Source organism: Terrapene carolina, unplaced genomic scaffold, assembly GCF_002925995.2.
Source record: "Terrapene carolina triunguis isolate 2854851 unplaced genomic scaffold, T_m_triunguis-2.0 Scaffold30, whole genome shotgun sequence".
In the NCBI taxonomy this organism is placed as follows: domain Eukaryota; kingdom Metazoa; phylum Chordata; order Testudines; family Emydidae; genus Terrapene; species Terrapene triunguis.
Genome location: NW_020664381.1, coordinates 1,049,958 through 1,074,605, shown reverse-complemented (window position 1 = coordinate 1,074,605; position 24,648 = coordinate 1,049,958). Strand labels below are relative to the sequence as shown.

General features: G+C 42.4%; 1 protein-coding gene across 1 annotated transcript in view; it reads left to right on the top strand.

Annotated features, from left to right (window-relative positions):
* Positions 1 to 24,648, top strand: part of LOC113406387 (glucose-6-phosphate exchanger SLC37A1-like) — a 71,780-nt gene that overhangs the window by 28,400 nt on the left and 18,732 nt on the right. The window contains exons 8-14 of the mRNA XM_029911380.1: positions 995 to 1,078; positions 11,766 to 11,897; positions 14,869 to 14,959; positions 16,444 to 16,506; positions 18,803 to 18,888; positions 20,003 to 20,051; positions 22,728 to 22,801. Of these exons, the coding sequence (XP_029767240.1) occupies positions 995 to 1,078; positions 11,766 to 11,897; positions 14,869 to 14,959; positions 16,444 to 16,506; positions 18,803 to 18,888; positions 20,003 to 20,051; positions 22,728 to 22,801 (579 nt within the window). The remainder of the gene's footprint in view (positions 1 to 994; positions 1,079 to 11,765; positions 11,898 to 14,868; positions 14,960 to 16,443; positions 16,507 to 18,802; positions 18,889 to 20,002; positions 20,052 to 22,727; positions 22,802 to 24,648) is intronic.

Genomic DNA, 24,648 nt, shown 5'->3' with positions numbered 1-24,648 from the left:
CCCCCACTGGCCGCGGTTCGCCGTCCCGGGCCAATGGGGGCGGCAGGAACCCGCGGCCAGTGGGGGCCGCGATCGGCCAAACCTGCCGCGTCAGCAGGTAAATAAACTGGCCCAGCCCGCCAGGGTGCTTACCCTGGCGAGCCGCATGCCAAACATTGCCGACCCCTGCTCTAATGTTATACGCAACTGAACACAGCCCCATGTTCTCTCTACCTGGTGGTGAATATACATTTAAGGTTTACATGTAAGCTACCCAACCCACACACTTCATATCAATGGCAAATCTTTTTAGATAAAGTGTCATATGGTGACATATTTCAAAGAATGCAATTTCAGCATGCACTGATGTGCAACTGTGCATGCAAATGAATGGCTATATTTACAGGAAAGCAACTATTTAGATCTGTTCCAGTTGGGGGCCTGGGGAGCCCACAGAGGATAGATAGGATCAGATCCTCGGGGGGGGGGGGAAGACCCCAAAGACCACAACTATAACTGTGGTGCCCCCTTCCTGGGCTCAGACAGCTAGAATGAATATTTTATATGAGAATGTGAGAAACCTTTATCTTCAATGGGGAGGGAGGAGGAGAGAAATTGTTCCTTAATAGCAGCCTCTGAAATAAATGGATCAGTTTAGGAAGTCTAATTGTGATTAAAGTATTGTTACAAAATGTGGATTTTATAGTGAAAAATGTCGAAGCCATTAAGTAGAATGAGCTCAAAATCTGAATTTCCTGTGCCGCTCCTGTGTACCGCACAATTTGAAATGAGAATATATAAAAGTGCCTTCTCTTTCACATTTTGCAAGATTCACAGAACTCCACCTGAATTTAAAATAACTAGAATGTACAGTCATCAAACCATAAGTTTTTCCATTTAGCTTTGCATCTGAGGTGTGATGAACATAGATCTTTGGTATGTAAAAGTAGGGTCTAACCCTACTTCTAGCATCAGTGACTTCTTTAAGGTAGTGCTTTTTAAAATTCTTTTTCAGAGCTCAAAGTCCTACATGAATGGTACAAATAAATTCAGAGTCCATAAGCCAACCTTAAATCTTAAAGAAACCAACAATCTTCGGGTAAAATGAAATTTCTTAAGTTAAAATTGTATGTAAGATTTTCTAAGCTCAGATATAATCTTTCCAATGAAAATGGCTTTACCCATGAATTTTTCAATCTGCTAAAGATCTTATAGAAAAATATAAATATAAAAATATTTCAACTTACTGTAAACAGTGTTTTAGGGGGAGATTTTTCAAAGACACAAAAGACAGTGACTGACTGCCCTTTATGCATATGAAAATCTTCCCCTTAATTTCTTCTGTAGTGTCCCCTTAGTGTTTTTTGCTTTCGGCTGGAGATTTACTGCTTCTTAAAAACAATGACATATTTAACAACTTCTGTGCCCTATTGTCCTCGCCTACCAAACCAGCTGCATCAGTTCTGTGGTACACTTTGAGTTCTTCAGAATGAAAATTTAATTTTAAAAGAAGGGGAAGAGTAGCGAGAGCAATGTCAGCAAAATTCACAGTAGTGATAAGGGGATGAGCCTAAACTGATAGCCTGGATCAAAAACATCCCCAAATTTGGGAGACCTTCAGATCCCAACATTGTAGTTGTGACCAATCTCTGCAATAATCGCATCCCTGAGTTTCATTTAGGAGAGCAGAGTAATGTGCTGTACACTACAAGGCACAAATAACCAAAACTTAAGTACCTTTCATTCTGCATCCCTTTGTTTACTAAATATACTATGAAGGCCAAGAACATAAGAACAAGGTTCAAAAAAGAGCTAGATAAATTCATGGAGGATAGGTCCATCAATGGCTATTAACCAGGATGGGCAGGGATGGTGTCCCTACCCTCTGTTTGCCAGAAGCTGGGAATGAACGACAGGGGATGGATCACTTGATGATTACCTGTTCTGTTAATTCCCTTTGGGGCACCTGGCACTGACCACTGTCGGAAGACAGGATACTGGGCTAGATGGACCCTTGGTCTGACCCAGTAGGGCCATTCTTATGTTCTTATGATATATTACAAGGGAATGTATTTGATTATTCACTAATGAGTAGAGGAGAGACCATTTCTCCCACATCATATTAAGGGACAACACAGCTGGTTTTGTTTCTTTGGTGTTATCCGAAGCCCATTAAAGGCTATGTGAGTCTTTCCACTGAGTTCCAAGGACTCTGGACCAAGCCCTTACTGATGAGCAGCTATTTTACGTGTTCCTCTTTTCATTCTAAGGCCTGAGTTATGCCTGGTAGGCAGAGCCTGTAATAAGGCTTGATGTGCAGCTGAACCACTCCAGGGGAACAAAATGGCTCCTGGAGCTCCCTGCGGGAGAGGAATAATTCGCTACACCCTATTACGGTGCCTAATAGACCCCCATCACATAGCTAACAAGCTCTCCTGGTTTGCGGGGTGGAGAAACAAAGGCATGATTTCAAGTATCAGAGGGGTAGCCGTGTTAGTCTGTATTCACAAAAACAACAAGGAGTCTGGTGGCACCTTAAAGACTAACAGATTTATTTGGGCATAAGCTTTTGTGGGTAAAAAAACCCACTTCTCTTCAAAGGCATGATTCTGCCTTCTCCACTTTTGTCTTGTTGCTGGCAGAGGAAGCAACTTGTTAGCAGCGCCTGCACTCCCCTGAGTGCAGGGACTTCTGATTCTGGAGGTCCATTACGTGGGCCACCCATGGGAGGCAGAGTCCATGCTCTCTCTCCCTTCTGTGCACGCATTGGCCACTGTTTAGCGCTCTGATTTTTTGGGGAAATGGTTAGTTATTTGTGTGCATAATATGTAACTTTTTGAGCGGTTGGACTTCAGCATGGAGACTGAACACTTTGGGTTGGGAGGCACCTCTTCCCACCCTCCATGCTGAGAACATCTATAGAGAAAAAGAATAGAGTTATTCTCTCTCCCTATTGTACATACTTATTTACTGAACTTTGCAGGCCCTTTGTTTGCAAAAACAATCCTTCTGAAAATGAGAACTGAGTGCAGTCTAAGTATAGTTTTCATGATACTGGACAACGTAACATCTCATTTCCTTGGCGAAGTACAGCTCTGAATATCACCTGAGGACCATTTTTTAAAGGTTTTCTACAGGTGGTAGGTGGTTATTTGGTTGCTTGTTTGTCATATAGACTTTTTTTTTAAAATGAGAGTAGTCTTCATCTAATTCTCTGTGGGGAGAAACATACAAAAAAACTAGCCCTGGGTAAATACTGCCAAAAATTCTGAGATTACTCATTCTTAAACTGCTTCCACTGTGTTTGCTCCCCCCAGTGGCCAGTGAGTTTACTTGCAGGAATATTCATGGAAACAGAAAGGATTTAATCTATTAGAAGTTATTGACAGGAGCAAACTTTACATTTGTAAATGAGTACTGGTATTCACACCAGAAAACAGATTCTGGATTTGTCCCTTCAGAGAAAAGAAATATCTTGTGACCAGAACAAAACAAAAATCTTCGTTTCATTTCAAAATGTTGATGTGAATCTAACCACTTTTGTTTTCACGTCTTCCTGTGGTAACAATTGAAATTTGTTTCTCAGAATTGATTATTTTCTCCCCCAAAAATTCAGTTTCAATTGCAAAGTCATATTTTTTAGGTAGGAAAACTTTCCACACACCATACTTCAACCAGTTCTACTTGTCACCTATGTGTTCAATCAAAATTAACCAAACCATTCTGAACTAAGTATATTCAGTGTCTACAGTGAACTGTTTGAGTACAACCTGCAGCCCAGATGTTACTTGCCAGTATTATGCTCGGAATAATTTTAAAATAATGGCAAGAGTCTTGAATCTCATAAGCTGTTTTTGGACAATTCATAAACACAAAGAGCTGAAATTTGAAAATAAACTGTTGGCTGTAATTTGCTCTGCCAGCTCTAATCATAATTCTCAGTAATTGGCACTCTTATTGTCAGTTTGTGCAGAGAGGCTATAGACTGAATGGATAAGGAGACTTTATCCTGAGAGGTGTTCCATCTTGATCATGACAGACGGACACTGGCTGAGCAGCATTGGGGGTGCTTGCTGTCAAATCTGTCAGAGATAATGTGTGTTTTCTTTGCTATCTGAGTTAGTTGTTCATAATGTTGAGAAATAACCAGGCAAAAAATGCTCTCTCTTGGCCTCTGCTCTGTTTTTGAGACCTTGCCCTTTCCCCCTCCAGTTGAGGATAACTGTATCTAATCTTGCTCTTGTAAATGTGGAGTTGAATATATTTTTTACAATGGGTACACTATAGCTAAGCTAAGGTTATCATAGTTCTGCTTCTTGCTGCCTGTACAAACAGCAGATGTTCAGTGGTTTTAGAACTAGTCAATTCCTAGCATACTAGATTGGCAGCTCTGACTGATTCTTAGCTGACCACTCTAAACACTATAACAAGAAAAATAATATTCAGTATATGCAACAAATAAAAGCAGAATGTGTTTCTAGATACATTACCTGTCATGTCAGGTTGGCCTCTTAAAATTATACACTATTGAGCAATAATAAATCCTTCCCCAGAGCTCAGGAGTGTACCATATGTCTGTTCACTCTCACTGACAAAGCTGAAAAGTATTATCCCTGCCAAGCTCAAATTGCTTTTTCCGTATCTAGCTCAGTCTAGCACTTAACTCCAAGATATTGATATATATCTCCAACTTGAATTGCTAAGAGAGGTGATATGTGTTGTGTATTGGTAACTTCCACTTCAGAATTATCATCTCTTTGCATTAGTAAGCTTAGAGTCACCTGTCTGAGAAATGAGCAGCATTTACTCAGACAATTCCAATCAGGCTATTATGCTTACAGGTATCCTGCAGGGTTTACTCTGCCCTTATTCAAGCAACGCTCCTGTGGAAGTCAATAGGAAGTTTTCCTAAATAATGACTGAAGGGATTTTGACCAAGGTTTTTGTTTTGTGTTTGGGATTGATAGCTTGAATTGCAAATGTTAAACTAAAGTATCAATGGTGTTTCAGTTATTCAAAGATTAAAAACTGAAATTAAGTATCTACTGCTAATTTGTTGCCATTTAAAATAAAACAAAAGTATAAATAGGATTATTTCAAAATCACTCAATAGAAAGTGTCATTTTCAAATCTGTTCCATCATTTTTAAGTTGTAACATCTGTTCTCCATGTCAGTTTGTTTAATATTAATCAGACACTTTCCATCTACCGCACAAGTACGGGGGGTGGAATAATGTACCAATTTACCTTTCCAAGCTTAGATTCAAATAAATGTGATAGTATTAAGCTCTTCACCAAGATTTAATATAAATGTGTGATGGTTAGGAGAAGGGTGAACGTACATTAAAATCATCTTGCAGCTAAAAAGAGAAGCATTGCTAGGTCATCTTAAAGGGTGACAGTGCCATAGGGTGCAGGTGAAATACTGGGTTGCTACAACTACTGAACCTATCATTTTTACAAGCTGGCAAAATAGTTTTGATGGACCTTGACAGCTTTGTATCCAAAATTTCTGCCACCACGCATGGGAGTGAGTGGTGAATCTTGGATTTAGGTTTGAACTTCCTCAAGATTCGGGGGGGGGGAGCACGTGAGAGGTTTTGGTTCAATGTAATCTCTGGATAATTGGCTTCACACACTTAGGCACGGATTCCAGTCCCTACTCATATTGAATAGTACTTTATCCCAACAGCACTGTTGAACGGAGGTGCCAATTCAGATATTTCCAAGGGAGGATGATCAAATTATGGTCCCTTCCCCACTGCCTCCTCCTGAAGGGACCCCAGGTTTCCCTCACCTAGGGAGTGTCCATCTCTCTTACCACATGGTGCTTGAGCCAGTTCTCGGTGGGCTCCCCTGCACTCTGCTGTACAGGAACAGGCTCCTGGTGCGCCAGGTCACCACATCATTTCACCCTGCCACTCCTCCAAAATTTCAGTGGCGTGGTAACCCTATGCTCCAGGTTGCAACACCATTCACTGAAACATGGCCTGGCCACCCCTTCATGTGTACAGAGGGGAGGCCAGGTCGAACTTTAGTGGCAATGTGACTACACAGCTGGGGTGTTGGTCCAGACTGCTCTGGCAGCAGCTGTATTTGTTTAGTATGGGACAGCTGCTTAAAGATAATTGGGCCATGGCCCCCCTGCTCCGTGGCCTATGGAACTTTGGGCAAGTGCAAAAAGCATGGGGGGAGGGAGGGATTTGCTCTCACTTCTCCCCACCCTCTGCAATTGGTGTCACTGCTATTGAAGTCAGGTGGAGTAAGGTACTGTTACTGAAATGTCGGGTCCGCCTAGCTGAGAGCCAATAATAGCCAGACAGGGATAAGGAAAAGGTTGCTTTATTCTACAGAAGAAAGGAGAGCTTTGCACCTTGGTACAAAAACTCTAACTCATACAAAAGCCAAAGATCTTTCATACACTCAAACACGGGCCCTGGTCATGTTAACATTTGATTGGTGGTTAACAGACCCTGTACTTCTGCTATCTGATCAGTGAAAACCAGTTTGGGACCAGCTCCAACTACCTCAAGGCCTTGAAAGGGAAGACAGTTGAAAAGATCAGGCTACTGTGTACTTGAGGTGTCTGCTTCCCCCTAATGGCCACTGGCTGCCATAACGGCTGCTAGCTGTTAAGGCGGGGGGGGGTCGCTGCTGACTGTCACAGTCCCCCCTTAGGGCCTGACAAACCCAAATTGTCAGGCCCGTTGCGCAATTTGTGATCAAGCTGGAGGGAAAGATATCTAGAGCCAAGCGGTTCTGGAGAACCATCTGCCTTAGTTTTCTCTGTGCGGTTGCCAAGTCCACCAGGGCATCGGCGGTAGTTTAATTTTCCAGATGTCTCGGTGAATTACCCAATTCCACATGCATCCTCTCCATGGACCTGGCGGGATTCGGTATGTGGGAGCCCACCCCCCCCCCCAATCGGTCCATATGCTTGGAAGGAGCATTGAGAACGTTCACACTTCCACCCAGAAAGCCTCCAAGTATGTCTCCATGGCCACAGATCAGATGGTACTCCTGATGTGTCTGTAAGGGCAGTGGGCCAAGCCTGAACATGCTAGATCCCACTGCAATACCTTCCCAGCCTTAGTGATATTCAATACCATTCCTGTCAGCAACTTCTGGGTCATAGAACTAAAGGCGGAGATAACATGTAACTCACCAATTCCAGCCTGTACCTGGGTTAGCTGTGCCCCAGAAATAAGGCTAGTGGCCTTTTCTAATTGCCCCAATTTCTCATCATGTTCTTGGTTCTTAAAAATATTTCAAACTGCTGCTGCACTATTGGCCCCATCCCATAGGGATCCGGTCAAGTCACTTTTCTTTCTAGAGGAAATAACCCAAGCCCTCTGTGTGCTAATCTAATGGCAGCCCCCTGTGAGCAATTTGGGTATGTAGAGGTGATCTGGAAACTGGATACGGGTAATGAAAATTTAACAGTCCCTAGTGTAGTGTTAATCACAGTCCATTGATATCCTAATACATTTCTCTTTGGTGTAGTACTATACCACATTCCCAAGCATGGGTCCCGCAAGTTTCTTCCTGCCAGTGTATAATTCTTTGTTTCTTCACCAGGGTCAGTTCTTAATGTCTCTTGTAAGCAGGAATCCCTGGACTTTGATGGTTTCAATGGAGCAAGTGTTCCTTCTTCTCTTTTCCTGAAACAGTCATGGTTCAGCATCATACAGGGGAGAGGTTACTAGCACATCACCCTGTAATGGTTTTGCGTCTTCTAAAAAAATTTCAAAGGCACAGTAGGTCTGTCAGTGGACAAGGGAGAGGTTACTAGCACTTTACCTTGTCTTTTTTCCTGGTGTCCAGAAGGCACAGCAGAGCTAGAAGGAGAAATAGGCTTATCAGTCGGAGAGTCCTCCCGAGGTGGAGGGGTCTTTTTACAGTGAGAAGCATGGGTCCAGGTAGGCAGTCCTTGGCACTTCACAGCGGTGTTGGTGGTTAACAGGACTTGGAAAGGGCCTTTCCAGCATGGAGCCAAAGCAGTCTTTCATTGGTGGATCTTTACATAGACTCAGTCTCCTTGTTTCAATGAACGGCAGGGCTGCTAGGGTCTTTGGGTAGCACTTCTTTTATCTGTGAGAAAAGAAACCTAACACACTTCATTAATGCCTGGCAGTGTTTTGCAGATCTCATAGTGCTTGGGCACATTCAGGCTCCCCTTTTCTTGGCTGTCAGGCAAGTCTTAGCTGTCGGCAGTGTCCTTGGATGGGGCCAGCATCTTATCTTTGGACTGAGCTTGCTAGCTATTTTTTTTCCCAGTTAACTCGTTCTGTTCTTTTTCCTTCTCCCCTTCTTGGGTTCTTTTAACCTACAAAGGAAACTTCCACTCTTCACTCATACACCTTTTCCCAACAATGAACATATACACATTGCCATTATACAGTACATTAGTCTTATTATTCAATGTATGCCATTTACCCTTCCAGTAAAATAACTTTATTACAGAGCTTTGGAGCAACAAACCAGGACAAGCTCACCCACTTTTGAGGAGTTCACTCGGTACAACCTCTGGTGTCCAATAGCTTTTCTCCCTCCCCAGCCCTCTGGCTAGAAATCTGAGGTAGCCAGAAGGATCCCATGGGCAATATGGGAAGTGAGTTATCCTTCCATGTCCTTGCTTCCAAAGACTGTTGGTATGCAAATTTTAACAACAATTTTGGCCACAAGACAAACACCACAAGACAGGACATAGAACACAAAAATAATTCCTATTGTGCCAGTAAATGCATGGTACGTTGAATGCTAATCAGCTGGCATCCGTTTTCTCTGATGATCTGAAAGACAAAAGAACAGAGGTCTACCCCTTCTGGGCAGTCAGTCATTGCTTAAAATATTTCCTTTATATACACATACTCTTGTTGATTTTAGGCAAAACAGAGGAATCACCCCATAGTTCCTGGTATTTGTTTCATAGGCAGCCCAGGTTTCAGTGGCTTCTACCTTATTAGTTAGAAAATTGCATTAATACAGATGCTTTCTGGCTTGCTTCCAGATCCAAAGCTATCCACAGCTTAAAGATTCTTACTTAAAAAGGGACACAATTAACTTTCCCAGACTTTTGATTGCCTTTTACTTCTAACTTCTGCTTTCAAACACACACTGATCTGAAAAAGACAACACAACCTATATTGGTAGGTTTGCATTTCTTTTACCTCTACTACAATATACACTGCACATGTTCTGGGGAAAATGTACATCCTCTCCACAATTCAATTTCCACAACACTAGCCACATCAATTTTTACACAAGGTGTAACTATTTCTTTTGTGCTTACAAAATCTCCATGCACCCCTAGTAAGACAGTTCGACCACATAGAGCCAGAGGCACTGTCCTTCTCTCTCTTTACCAGATCTTTCATCTGCTATTTTGTAACCCAAAAACAAATTCAAATCTTTTATTCTCCTGGCTTTGACTACCCTGCAGCAGCCACAACCTTTGGTCTTTATTTAAAACATTTTAAATCTTGTAAAGCATTAAGTCACCTTAAGGATTAAAGGCTAAATACCATATTAAACAACACTAGTTTCCCTTATCTGGCAAAAGTATTCTCGGTTTTTGCAACTTTAAACAATACCAATTCATCTCAAACTTATAAAACACAGATCCCACAAAAAACAATAATCCATTTGTCCCGGTGCCTGGTTTTCCAGTACCAGGCACAAAGGAGTTAAGTAAGTCGGAATGTCAAAAGATCCGGATTCGGGCCAATCAGTGCCCAGGGCTTGCCAATCCTGGGTGCAAAGCTGCAACAAGCGTCTCTTCGACATTCTTTTCTGAACACCGGGTAAAGGCCATTTACTTAACATATAATCCAAAGGGCTATCCTTAGAGGGTTTCCTCTGAAGCCTGGTCTACACTACGACTTTAATTCGGATTTAGCTGCGTTAATCCGAATTAACCCTTCACCCGTCCACACTACAGAGCCAGTTAATTCGAATTAAAGGGCACTTAAAATCGATTTCTGTACTCCACCTCGACGAGCGGAGTAGTGCCTAAATCGATTTTGTTAATTCGAATTAGGGTTAGTGTGGCCGCACACCACCGAATTACTGTGGTTAAAGTAATGGGGTAGTGTGGCCGCACACCACCGAATTAATGTGGTTAAAAACCGAATTAATGTGCTTAGTGTGGCCGCGCACAATCGAATTTATACAACCTGTTTCCCAAATTCGAATTATCTAAATTTGGATTAATCCTGTAGTGTAGACATACCCTGAGACCCACCCATCCCCCTTCTGACACTCAAACTGAGAATTAGACAGAAAGGTGGAGGGAATTACGGTCTAATCCAGAAATCTCTGCTTACCCCGACTGTTACAGGGGACGGGACAGAAGAATCTCAATCCGACCTCAGGGCTTCCTCGCACGCTATGGCTTCCACCCCGAGGAATTACAAACGAGAAGCTCCGTTCCGCCCACACACCTAACACCCAAGCGTACAAGACAGAAATTCATTAACCGGTTAACCAGATCAGAACCAGAACCAGAGTCAGATAGTGTTTCCTTATCCTATTAGGGCTCACCTTATCGGAGCACGAACCCCAGGGGCTGCAGTGAAGTGAGGAAAAGGGGCTAAGCACCCCGTTGGCGCCGTTCCTAGTTCGCCGCAGCCATCCAGAGTCCAATGTCCGAGCTAGGAGGGTCCCATCTGGGTCGCCAGAAACTGTTACCGAAATGTCGGGTCCGCCTAGCTGAGAGCCAGTAACAGCCAGACAGGGATAAGGAAAAGGTTGCTTTATTCTGCAGAAGAAAAGAGAGCTTTGCACCTTGGTACAAAAACTCTAACTCATACAAAAGCCAAAGATCTTTTATACACTCAAACACAGGCCCTGGTCATGGTAACATTTGATTGGTGGTTAACAGACCCTGTACTTCTGCTATCTGGTCAGTGAAAACCAGTTTGGGACCAGCTCCAACTACCTCAAGGCCTTGAAAGGGAAAACAGTTGAAAAGTTCAGGCAACTGTGTACTTGAGGTGTCTGCTTCCCCCTAATGGCTGCTGGCTGCCATAACGGCTGCTAGCTGTTAAAGGGGGGCGGGGGGAGTCGCTGCTGACTGTCACAGTACTACTCAGTGTAAAACATCAGAATCTAGCCCTTCGATAATATTGATCTAATTCATAGGTGTCACTGCATGAATGATTTCAGAGTAGCAGCCGTGTTAGTCTGTATCCGCAAGAAGAACAGGAGTACTTGTGGCACCTTAGAGACTAACAAATTTATTAGAGCATAAGCTTTCGTGGGCTACAACCCACTTCTTCATGCTATACATACCTGAACAGTACCAATGATCCCTACTTAAACTGATGAATGTGAAGATACAAGGGACAGAAATTCTGAAAAATCAGCTTAATATTTATATAGAAGCCAGGTAATGTCAGTGATATCTTCAGTATATTAACCAAGAAGTGTTTTCAACTCCAAAGAGTGAGACCACATTTGAATGGTGGATGGGAGAAGCCATTGAAAAGTAGAAGAAATAAGTCAATTTCCAATAGCTGGGTTCTGTTCAGGGCACGCTATGATGTGTAGTGGTTCTGCAATTTGAAATCTGCTCACAGTACAGATACTGTAGTGCTTTGACTCCAGAAGTAAATGCATGCTGCCCTAAAAAATAGTGCTTTTTTCACTAAAGATTTCAGAATCCGTGAATCACTTTCTGTAGTACAAAAAGTAAAGTCATAAGACATGTGAATGACTTGGTTGTTTACTACATACATTTTAATGTATTTACTTTTCTTTTTGTGGTGGTGGGAAACTGTATGTAGGATCCAGCGATGCAGTGTTTGCTTCCTGAAAGAGAGAACTTCACAGTGCCACTGAACCATAACGTGGCAGTCAATGGGGAAGGTGGAACTAGAATGTCAGCTATAAGCTTCATAGGTGCTTTGCGAATACCTGTGAGTACATGCATTAGTCTTACCCACTGTACGTTGACTTGGGTTTTATCCGACAGGATTCTGATTTTTATACAGTTTAAATGGAGAAGTGGACAAAGTTGGTTTTCCCATCTCAAAACTGGTATTTTATTCAGTCCTGTTGAGTTTTAACTGGATGTCGGGAATCAGGGAGTCTATGGTATAAGACAAAGTGGGTGTCCTATTCAGAAGAAGAGAGGATACAGAAAAAGGGAACATTTGGCTCAAAGAAGCCAACTGAATACATTAATAAATCACATATTAGAATTTACAAACATCCAAAAAACTAGTGAGTGCAAGTTTAAACCTGCTCTTGGAGTTTTAAGCTGTATAGCTAGCACTCACACACTTCAGAACCCAAGAGTGTGATGACATTATTAACATAATGGGACAATATTTATGTATGAGGGGAAAGAAATAAGGGGATCAGAGAGGCAACCTTGAATTGTCAGGGATGGAGCGGGAGTAGCTGAAATACCTACAGCCTCTTCTGCGGAGGCGACAGAACTGTCCTTTCATATCACCTCTTCTTATGCGCCTTGAAACCTCAGGTAACTGACTAGTCCCAGTTAGAGCTGGTTGGAATTTTCTATCTAATTTGGGGGGAGGGGTTAATGGGAAAATGTAGTTTTCACAAAAATACTGATTTTTCTTGAAATTTTTCACAATGGAAAATTGGAAAAAAAAATTGTTGGGGTAGGGTTGACCTGAATCAAAATATTTCCGTTTATTGAACAGAATCAAAATATTTTGAGTCACTTCAATTTTAATCTGCATCCACCTGAGCTACCATGGTACTTCACTGAAGTTGTAATTCAGGTCTTCCTCATTCTACTCTCTGAGTCAGGCCTCTCAGCTAGACTACATCTCTCATGATGCTCTTCGGTCTTCCCTCTGGCTGAACTGCCATAGTGTATCATGGGAGATGTAGTTTTTGCTGGGGAACCTGGCTCGTAGAGGAGAATGGGGGCATGAGGCATCTGAACTACAATTCCTAGGAGGCACTGGCAGCTTAGGCAGATGCAGTTCAATGTCAAACTGAAACAAAATGTTTCCAAATAGAAATTTTTTGGAACTTTTCATTCCCTGAAAAATGTAGCAATTTTGACTTTTCATCCTGTTTTGAGGCAAAAAACAATGTTAAAATATCAGAATTTCCTGCAGGACAAAAGTTCTGATTTCTGACCAGCTTTAGTCCCAGTGGTTCTGCAATTCTGTGATCTCCTTAAGTGGGATGAACTCTTCATCCAGTATGAGCAAGCTGAACTTCAGTGCATGTGCTTTTTTTGTCAGATGTGTTTTGGTTTTGCTTTTTGGTGGGTGGGTATGAAGTGGAAGTCTGAAGTTGAGCTATATGAATTTGGTATATAATATAATATTCTATAGCCCATTACCCCGTTGTATGTGTATTTGTCCTCATATTTGGAGTAGTTGTATTGATGTACATTATGAAATATTAATAACATTGATTAGCACTTGATTACACCAGGGCTTCACTGCATTAATTGGCTGCCTATGTTGGTTAAGTGTTAAATTGAAAAATGAATTCAACAATTGTTAAAATATGATGGAAACTCCTACCTAGTCTCCTATCTACATCTTCCATAGAGTCAGTGGACCGTGCTCTATCCTGGTACAAGCAGGCTATAACGCCACAGAAGTCAGTAGAGTTATACCTGCTTACAGTAGGATTTAATTTGGGCAGGTGTCACAAATGGCATCACTTCTTCAGGCAGATGATTTCCATCACTAGTAGGTTCATAAATGATAATTGTCATTTTCAAAAGCTCCTAATTTGAAAGCACATTTTATGGCTTATGTAGGGGAGCATCTTACCACTCAAACTTTCAGGCTGCTGGATAAAAGGAAAGGGGGAGTTTGTTTGAATTCAGGGTAATAGCTCTGCTCAGGGAAACACAAATGAAATCCAGCTGGAACTGATATTGGGCCGGTGTGAATGTAGGAAAGAGCTGCTGGCACTATATGCTACCCTCCTGTACCCTTAGATTCTACCCAGTACCTGATCCTGCAACAGCAAGGTGATATGTATCTAAAATATCCTCTTCTGCCTTCTCCTGGAGTCTTCCCCTTTCACTTCTCCTGTCACTTGCTGGTGGGAATGAATAACACTTTAAATACCTCAAGGTGTGAATGGGGGAGGGAGGGTGTTGAGGGGGATGGGAAAGCATGAATGTGGTGGTGGTGGTGGTGGGGCAAATCTCCAGCAATCCATATTGACACTTGCAGGAGTAACATAACAGCAAGAACTTAAAACTGTGTAAAACCCCAAACTGCTGCCAGAAGATGGCAAATGGTGGGGGAAGGATTGACAGGAACAGGTTTATGTGGCAGTCAAATAAACTTCAGCTGTGTTTTTATAATAACTTAACCTTACATAGAATTCTCAGCTAAGGCAATAGGGTAAAAGAATACTGAGACTTGTATGTTAAATAAGCACCCACCCTTACTGTGCTGAGTCCTAACTAGGCACCTCTTTGAGACCATGTACCATACGGGCTGTGTGGATTTTTGAAAAAATAAATACCATTGGTGAAATCCTGGCGCAATTTAAGTTGATGGGAAAACACCCCCAGGTCGCAACAGTATGCACCCAGATCAGTTCTATAAAAGGGAAGATACATGTAACATGACAGAAAATCACTGTCAATCTCTGAAGCGGTTATAAGCTCTATCTGTCCTTATTAGTATTCTGGTTTCTGGTTACAGTTACATGGAGAGAAAAAGCTATACAAGTAGAATACTGCAATCTGCTTTGATCACAAGCTTCATGCTTCCAGAACAGGAAGTCTCAAGGGAGAAATTCCTGAGACAGAAAGGCTTAAGATGCCATTTGGAGATTGCTTGCATGGTGTGGTTTAACAGAAGCAAAGAAACAACAATACTGCATGTCTAGGTACTAACCTTGTTCTTCTTTTTTCTTTTCTTTCCTTAGGGAGTCATAGAATTCTCTCTCTGTTTGTTGTTTGCTAAACTAGTCAGTTACACTTTCCTTTTCTGGCTTCCACTCTATATCACAAACGTAGGTAAGTATCTGTGGGAAGAAAACAAGTGTTTAGTTAGAGAGTGTCATGAACTATGATGAGCCTAGTCACGTGAAAATAAACATTACTGCTTTTGTTTTAAGCTATGGTTGCCCTAGTAGAGTTGAAAGACTGCCGTTTATTATATATGTCAATGATACGTACTGAGAGTTAAGAGATAGCGACCACAAAAATAAGAATCTGATTTCTCTCTGAAAATTGCAAGTCTTTGTGATGTCTTTCGCTCTTGAGAACCAGCCAAAAATATTTAATTAAATAAACCCTATAATAATCATATATTTATAATGGTGCCTTATATCCTGATGGATCCCAAAGAGCTTAATAAGCTGCACAAAGGAATGACTTTATTACTACTATTTATTTATTTTATTAGATCATCACTATCATTGCGCTTTGTGCCATACAGAACATAGAGGAAGGCATGCTGCCCCGAGAAGTTCATATTCTTTGGGCTATCCTCTGGCTTTTAAATCCACAGCCTCAAGACCAGAAGAGACAGGCAGGCAGAATGCCTGTAGGGAAGTGTGTGCAGTAGGGACACTCACTACATCCTTTGACACGCTGCAGCATGCCCTCCTACTAACCAATACTTCTGTGGTAATAGGTTTGATGAAGGGAGAAGATTAGCTAATAAGTTTTTTATGTTTAAAAACAATATAGTTAGTTTTACTATATGAACATTAGAGGCGTTGGGCATCTAACTCCCATAGGTGCTTTTGAATATTCCACCCTATGTTGCAGTAGCGCTCAGATGTCCCGCGGTGCTAGGCACTGTGCAAACACATGCAAAGACATGGTCTTTGTTGCGTATGGTTTATAATCCAGTTGCAGAGGTGTCCCTTTGCATGCTGGGGAGTTCAAGGAGTCATTCTGCCTCCTTCTGCTCCTGGGGCATTGCAGCTTTGCGCTGTTCTTTACTCCAGGCTGCGTTTAACCAACACAATCTAGCTAGCCAGTGATACTGGTCACATAAGTAAGGGCTTCAGGATTAGGCTCCCTATGTGGCCTTAATTTGTACCAAACATGTTTCTGAAACAAAGCAGCATTACTTACTGGTACTTATTAGTAGTGTGGTGCTCTGATTATTTTTAAGACTGTTGCTAATGAACCAGAAAATTCTTGTGTACACACAAGTTTTACCACTTTAACTCAAGTGGCATGAGCCCCTCTAGCTTGGACAGAGTTCTATCAGTATACAATTATTTATACCAGTAAAACTTATTCTTGTAAATAAGTCATTCTGGTGTAAGGCACCTTTATACCAGTATAACTGCACCCACACTAAGTTGTACTGGTTGTAACTAGATGGGTAAAAAAAATCACACCACTAACTAACATAATTATTCTGGGGCAAAAGCTGTCTGTGGACCAGGCTTTACATATGGATCTGAATAAAATGAAGAAATTTCTCATAGTTTTGAAGTGAGAGGCTATTCTAATCAGATTTATTCTGCTTTTATTGTTAGAGCATCTTGATGCGAAAAGAGCTGGGGATCTTTCTACATTGTTCGATGTGGGTGGAATCTTTGGTAAGTTTAACACACTATTATTAATCAGACCTAGGTTAGGAAATCTGTAGTACACATAGCTGTTCTGTTTTACTCTTTTACTAAGAAATTGGGGTTTGATCTTGCATCCACCAGAAAATGGCAAAATTGGCTCCCGTGGGAGCAGGATGGGGCCCTTACAACCAAATCCTATGCCATGTGACCAGCCTTAGTAGCAGGTCTAGGGGAATAAATCCATAGCCCCTTATTTGATCCTGGTGCAAGAAAGATTGGAGGATCCTAGTGTCATAGAAACTTCTGTCTCTGTCCCTTTACCCCTCTCTTCCCCTCTGTCACCACATCCCTGACCCAAAAAGGTATCCTGTCCTCACCCTTGCATAGCAGCACTACACCAATTTTGCAGTTCCTCTGCCCAATGTGCCACAGAAGGGGTCTCCAGGGCAGTGATTGGGGTAAGCTGGAGGAGGTTTCACTGGATCCAGAGTTATGTAGATCTAATGGCCCCTGTACTCTGAGTAAGTGACAGAAAGGGGTTGCAGCCACTGCTCCAGCTTGGCCCTGAATTTCACCTGCACTACTCCTCTCCACTCAGGCTCCGTGCAGGAGAAGTGAATTTCACACCATGCAATTTAAAGCAAGCATAGGTAGGTGTATCTCCATGTTAGAGACTATACCAATGTGGCTGCATGGCTGTAGTTATGGTGGCATAACCGTATAGTGTAGAGGGACCCTATATTGTCAGAAGGAGTTTTTCCATCATTTTAAGAACACCACCTCCCGGAACAACAGTAGCTATAATAATACCTAGTCCTGCCATGAGGGCAGGGGACTGGACTAGATGACCTCTCGATGTTCCTTCCAGTCCTAAGATTCTATTATTCTATGTCAACTGAAGCATTCTTCCATTGACATAACTGTGTCTACACTGGGGGTTATGTTGACATAGCTATGTCAATCGGATGTGGGCTTGCTCATACTCCTGACCAAAATAGCTATGTTGACTTCTTTTAAGTGTAGACCAAGCCTAGTTAGCACCCGGAAAATAGAGATTTTATTCAGCAGTCTAAACACAAATCTCGCTCCACTGCAAATCCAAGCCACCAACATAGCTACTTGCAGAGCTTGATGGGGACCCAGATGTGTCAGTGCGATATATATATAGCTGGGCATTTTGCTGTGAGGGTTACCCTTTGAAAAGAGGGAAGGGGGGCAGTAGAGTATGGAAGAGTTGGGAAAACAAAAGTGCACTTGAAAAATTATTGCAAAAGGGCTATAATAATTGGGTCAAATGGAATAGGAAAGAGCACTTCAAAAGTATTTATCTGTAATTTGGGGGTTAGTTCTCCTGCCATCCACATGCTTACCAGAATATTGATCCATGGGTCTTTTCTCTCCCTGATGCAGGCTCCTATTTTCTGGGTTTAACTCCTTGATGAGAAATGGATTTATTATTATTGTTTCATTTTGTATAGCAGTAGCACCCAGGAACCCGAGTCATGAATTTAGAGCCCCGTTGTGCAAGACACTGGACAAACAAAGAACAAAAAGGAGGCCGCTTTCCTAGAGAGCTTACAATCTAGGTATAGGACAAGAGGCAACAGGAGGAGACAGGCAGACAGGGCAGCATGAGGAGACAAGATGGAATCCCTATTGCATCCTTGCCAGGGTAGCCAAAGGATGTATCCAGTATTAAACTGAAAGCAGACACAGGGTGGCTTCTGGTAACCCTACCAAGTGATTTGTGGCTCAGTAAATGTGGGTGGCATACCTCTGGATCTTACACTTGAATTCAGATGGGACACAGGGTTTATGATGATGGCTCTTTTGTCATGGTCAGACTATAACATCCTACATGTTGAGGCTAGGCTTATTCTTCCTCCAGAGGAGATGGAGGCCTTAATTCATTGGTTCAACCCCAGAAGCTGGTTTGACGCAGTTGGGTTCCAAAACACCAGGTGGAAAATACTGGCGAGCCACTCTACTAATGACACAGTGTAGCCATACCCTAGAGGTCCCCTCCAATTACATCATCCTGGGTGTACAGATGACCTGAGAAGGAGCCAATGAGGCAGACTACAGTGCCTGTCGCGGTTGTCCAGCTCAATCTAATCATTTGTGGCATAGATGATAATAATAAAGCTACTAACTCAAACTAGATTTTCAGTCCTATGTTCTGTGTGTGTGTGTTTATAATAGAAGTGTACCTTTACAACAATTACACTGGATTGCTGTAACTTTGGGGAAATATATGTCCAATTATAGTGCATAAAATGCTCATGAAATAACCTTTTTGTTCTTTAATGTGTCTCTTTTTCAGGTGGCATTTTGGCAGGCATGATATCAGATAGATTGGAAAAAAGGGCTTCAACCTGTGGAATGATGTTACTACTAGCAGCACCTGCCGTAAGATCTACTCTCCTTATTTTAGTTGTGCCCTTTTGTGCGACTGGGTGAGGTTCTGTGAGCATTTCCATTAGAGATTCCTGTTCTCAGCAGTCTCTGACCATTCACCCCAGGTTGAAAGTTGCTCTGAAAAGTCTCCGCACAAGAGCCAACACAGAGGTTTGGGCTGGTTTTAATAAATTAAATATGCCATTCTTTAGCACGTCATATGCTATAGGACTCTATGAAAAATTGTCACATTCAGCTGGCTTTGACAGCACTCACTAAAAATAATAATTTTCCCTCTGTTGACACTCACACCTTCTTGTCAACTGTTGGAAATGGGCCACATCCACCCTAACTGAATTGGCCTCGTTAGCACTGACCCCCTTGCCCCCACTTGGTAAGGCAATTCCCATCTTTTCCTGTGCTGTATATTTATACCTGCTTTTACTGTATTTTCCACTCCATGCATCTGATGAAGTGAGTTATATCCCACGAAAGCTTAGGCCCAAATAAATTTGTTAGTCTCTAAGGTGCCACAAGGACTCCTCGCTGTTTTTACTGATACAGACTAACACGGCCACCCCTCTGAATCCTTTTACTCAGTTATTCAATTCTGAATCAGAATTGGGCAAGTGATTTGTCTTTTTGATTTAAATAATCAAAATTGCTGAGCTGTTAATGTTAGGAATCTGGCTGCCACATATGTGCAGTGTGATTTTTATAGTATATGTCTACAATGCATACACTGATCTTGCCAGAATCAGCAGAACTCTGTGCTATGCTTTATTTGAAAGTGACAGGTTAAAAAATTATGGTCATATTAATTAGCTATCTCTATGAGACAGGCAGCCTCATGGGGAAATTGACGGTGATTTCCATGCCAGGGGACTCCAGCACCAAAAATAACAAACAACTTTTCATCACAAAGACAACTGTATTTTTCATGTTGTGACATTAAGGAGATTTTTTTGTGTATGTGAAAACCTACAATTCTGTGAAGAGAAGGGGCCTTAACTTCCTCTCATTCAACTTCAGTGGGAATTTATGCTGGTGAAAGCGTGAGATCAGAATCAAACCTTATTCTTCTGTTTTTACTACTTAAATGTTTACCCATTCATATCCATTACAGCTATACATGTTCTCTGCAATCAGTAAAATGGGCCTAGAAGCTACCATAGGTGAGAACTTAAATTACATTCTGCCTGCTTTTAACTGGACTTGATTTTCTTTTACTTTTGTTCCATTCACACTGATTTTTCTGGGGAAAAAGTCTAGAAACTAATTGTCTGCTTTTCAGAGGTGTTGAACACCTGCGGCTCCCATTGAAGTCAGTTGGATTTCTGCTTAGCCTCTTTAGAGGCCATGAACCACCCGTAGAAAAAGGGCAGAGGACAGCATTTTGGTAGCACAGTAATTTCATTTCAGGCCATAGGAAAAATGATTACATTAGAGCTGGTCGAAACATGGAAAACCTCTTCCACAAAAAAATTGGAAAATTCAAAGCCCTTTTTATTTCAGGGGTTTCAAAAAGAAATGATATTTTTCCTCTATTCAATGTGTTTCATAAAAAAAAATTGGAAAAACTTTTTGGTTTAAATGTTTTATTTTTGCTTTTTGAGTTTCTCTTCTCCTCTCATCCCATCCCCACTTTTATCCATTTCACTGCTGGTAAAGGGGAGGGAGGAAATCTGAGAGACAGACAGACGCACACACAAAACTAAGACATTTTCACCAAAAACATTCCAATTTTGAAAAAAGGACACTTTTTTGAAGGGGGGACCCTTTGTTTGACCATTTTTGACCAGCTTTGAATTACATCTAGCAGATTGTACCACAAGAGGGGCAGTCTGACAGAATAGGCTGAGGGGGAGGAGGTCTCTGTGTGGCTCCCCTTGCAGAGTTTCTCCCCAGCCATTCTGTTGGAGGGGGATGTTCTCTAGGGCCTGCCCCCAAAGCTGGAGGAGCCTCACATGCATGTGCTGCGTGGAAGCCTGTATTTGCCCCCCAGAGCTCCCCATCAAATTCCCTGGCAGTGCAGCTGAACTGGAGTCACACTCCCAGGACCTTCCATTGCCTTGCTGCCCCTGTGATTCCCCCACCCCCTTAAATGAGGGTTCCCTTCCACTTAAGGACTTCTGCTAGCTAACACCTCCTCCAAGCTGTGTCACTACTTCCAGGGACTCTCTGTGGGACTGGAAGGAGGATGATGCCCTAGGAAGGGGAGGATGGTGTCCCTTCCACTCAGGAGGGTGAGAATCATGCACAGAGTGGTTGGAAGTGTGATCTGGGCTATTGTTTGACTTACAGAAAGGCAGATTAAAAGTAGGAGTAGAGTTCATTCCTCTCAGCCTCAAACACTGATGAATCTTGAAAGCCTTTGCAGGGGGAGGAAGATAAGGAAATCCAAAGACAATAAAATACTCTTGAATTAATGGGAACAGTTTGATCTCCTTTTGAAAGCAGAAAGGAGCATAATTAACTTAAAAATCACACTTCTCTCTGCAAATGTTGTACCTATTATTGTTATAAGTAACCACTATAGCATCTTAGAAGAAAACCGTTTTTTAAAAAGTCTTGTGCAGTTTTAGCTTATACATTTGTATGTTGTACACCCACTTTCACCATTTTCCCTTTTTGCTCGAGTCTTTCAACAGGGGGAGAAAAACACTAGGGGAAAACAGGAAATGTATTTATAAAACCACAAAAATTATCCTGGGAACTCAGTAGCCAGGACTGTTCTGGAAACTATTTGCAATTCTATTTTAAATGAACAATATCTTTGTGAGTTTGCATTTTTAGGGGTCAGGAAAAATATTCCTCGAGTGGATTGGGGACTGAAGCATGCTGATAGTGTGTAGAGAATTATTAGGAATTAGGTGGTCAAATATTTCTGTAAGGAAGCTCAAATAGAGGCATGTAATTGTAAGGAGAATCCACCTCTGAGCTGACCCAGTGCCTCAAAATGTACACTGTCGGATAACTGTGTTTAAGGGTGTTGGAGTCCTACTCTCTGGCTCATTGCAGACTAGAATCATTGTTACAAGGATACATCTCTGGGTGCCATAAGTATGACTGAGTTGAGATGGGACAGAGGGAATTTAATCAAGAAAAACTGACAGAACAGCATGCATCAACGAAAATGCTCTTGCCTCCCTGAGGCTGTGATAAGGGGCTTTTCTTTTTGCATGGTCAGGAAATGAGTGGGGGTAGGGAGTGAGAACCATGAATAACCAGTGAATAACACTGGTTTCTGTACCTGGAACTGAGAGTGCTCGATTCCCTCTTCCAAGTATCAGAGATGATTAAAGAGTCTCTTATAAACGTAAAGGGGTTCTGACCTTTTGTTGGGATAAACTCAGTTTATTTGTGGCCTCCTACCAAATACAAAAGGAGAGGACTTGAAATGTGAAGGCAGTGCTGGTGGTGAGGTTTTGTATGTATGGCACAAGCATCCAAAGGCCCCGCTGAGCTTTGGAGCCCCATTGTGGTAGGCCCTGTACAAACAGATAAAGGACTCTTCTCCGCCCAGAAGGGTTTACAGTCTAAAAGGCACAAGCAGCCGAAGAGCTGGGAGTGGACACATCATGTTCTCCACTGTGCCGGAAGCAAACGCCCCTTTGTGCTTAAATCTGTCCATTGCTACTGAGATGGCTTTTTACCCTTGTTTTCCTTGGTAGCCATTTTGAAGCAAAATTGTACTTCCCATGAATCTACTCTTGTAGTTACATTGAATTTATTAAAGACATGTAGTATGTTAAATGATCAAGGTCTAGATCATCACGTGGGATTGTGATTATAAATAACATCAATTCTGGAAACTTCGTGTTTACTTTTCTTCATCGAACTTCCAACAGTTATGCTGCTTATCAGTGGAGCCCTGGTGAACGGTCCTTATGCACTGATCACAACTGCAGTCTCAGCCGACTTGGTGAGTTTGGCTCTTTTGTTTTACATTTAGCAGATAGACCCGCTCGTTTGCCCTCATTTGGGGGGGGAAGCCTGTGGGTTTCTGTGATGAGTAGTAAATGTGTGTAAAGCATTGAGGGCTCAATTCTCCGTAGTACAGATGTGGTGTGTGTGTGTGTGTGTGTGTGTGTGTTGCACTTCTGTGTACAAGGTAAAGAGTAATGAGCAGGATGGGGAGCATTAAAGAACTCAACCCTGCATTAATACTGATAATTACTCCTGCCTCCTAAGAAGAGAGATCAAAGAGGGGATCTCTTAGATAAACACTTCATGTGCGTGCTGAGGATCACACATAAGGCCACAGGAGATGTGCCATTTGCCACCCACATCCTGCACTTTTTTTACCCTGCACCTTTGAGAGTAAGGGACCAGGTGTGCAATGGGCTGGAGGCTTATCTCCATTAGGTGTGGAGAGCACTGCCTGGTGCTTGCCCTTCCTTGTGCTCATGTTAGCCTCTGCTCACCCATATACTGCACCCCAGTCAGCCTGTGCTCCCTGCCACCCTGCCACACCAGGCCCTGCAGGCTTGTGGTCTGACTGCAGCAGATGCTCCATGAAAACATTGCCCCGGGTACCTTTTCTTCAATTTTGCTTCTCAATGCTAGGTAAATGTATTGCTTTGAAAGGTGCTGGGTGGTGGGAGCCCCACAGAGTGAGGTCATTCACCAGCAGAATAGGTAGAGGAAAGGCAGCGGAATTTAAATCCACACCCCATCCCAGCATTCCTCCTGAGCCTCCTTAGTGATCAAAAGGGAGCACCGGTAGGGTTGAGAGAATGCTCCCCCTTCAGGTCCATTCAATCAATAGCCTCATTGCTGTGACTGGCAGCTAGACTGTAGGATCTTGTCACATAGAGACCTGCCCTCTGGGAGCTGGACAGAAACCGCCAACTGATTTTCTCATATGTCACTAAACAACCATCTGACACTAATGACTTTAGGCGACTGGTGACCTAGACTGAATTCTCCTCAGTGCCCTGAGTAAATGAAAGGCTCTGTCTTCTTAACAATCCTCTGAGCCATTCAGTCTCCTATATACCAAGTTATAAACTTGTTCCTATGATCATTCGTTTTGCTCTGCAGTCCTATTGAATAACTGGCCTAATGAAAATGACCTTCACAACTACTTCCTTTTGGTGCCTTTTGACTCAATAACCTGCTGAGTGGCCCTTTTTATGGCTTTTATCATTGATACTCTAGCTTTGTTAGTATTCTTGTCCAACTAGTGATTCTCTTCTATTCTGCAGAGCTTTCTGATATCAACAATGGCTGTACTGACAGACCACTATGCAGTTTCAGAGAAAAATTGCAGGCTTCAAGCACAACCCATTCTGCCTGAACACCTTGCATGCAGAATAAAAAGGGTTATTTATAAAGAACATCATTAAAATAGATTGGTCATGGGGGATTTTTTTTAAGCAATGATAAAAGGGTCTTGTCCATACCTATGGAACGCTACTTGGTAACGTTCATGCTAACATGTTCATACCTGTCTAACCTAATTGCCTTCTATGATGAGATAACTGGCTCTGTGGATGAGGGGAAAGCAGTGGACGTGTTATTCCTTGACTTTAGCAAAGCTTTTTGATATGGTCTCCCACAGTATTCTTGCCAGCAAGTTAAAGTAGTATGGGCTGGATGATAAGGTGGATAGAAAGCTGGCTAGATCGTCGGGCTCAACGGGTAGTGATCAATGGCTCCATGTCTAGTTGGCAGCCGATATCAAGCGGAGTGCCCCAAGGGTCCTGGGGCTGCTTTTGTTCAATATCTTCATTAATGATCTGGAGGATGGCGTGGATTGAGGTCCCT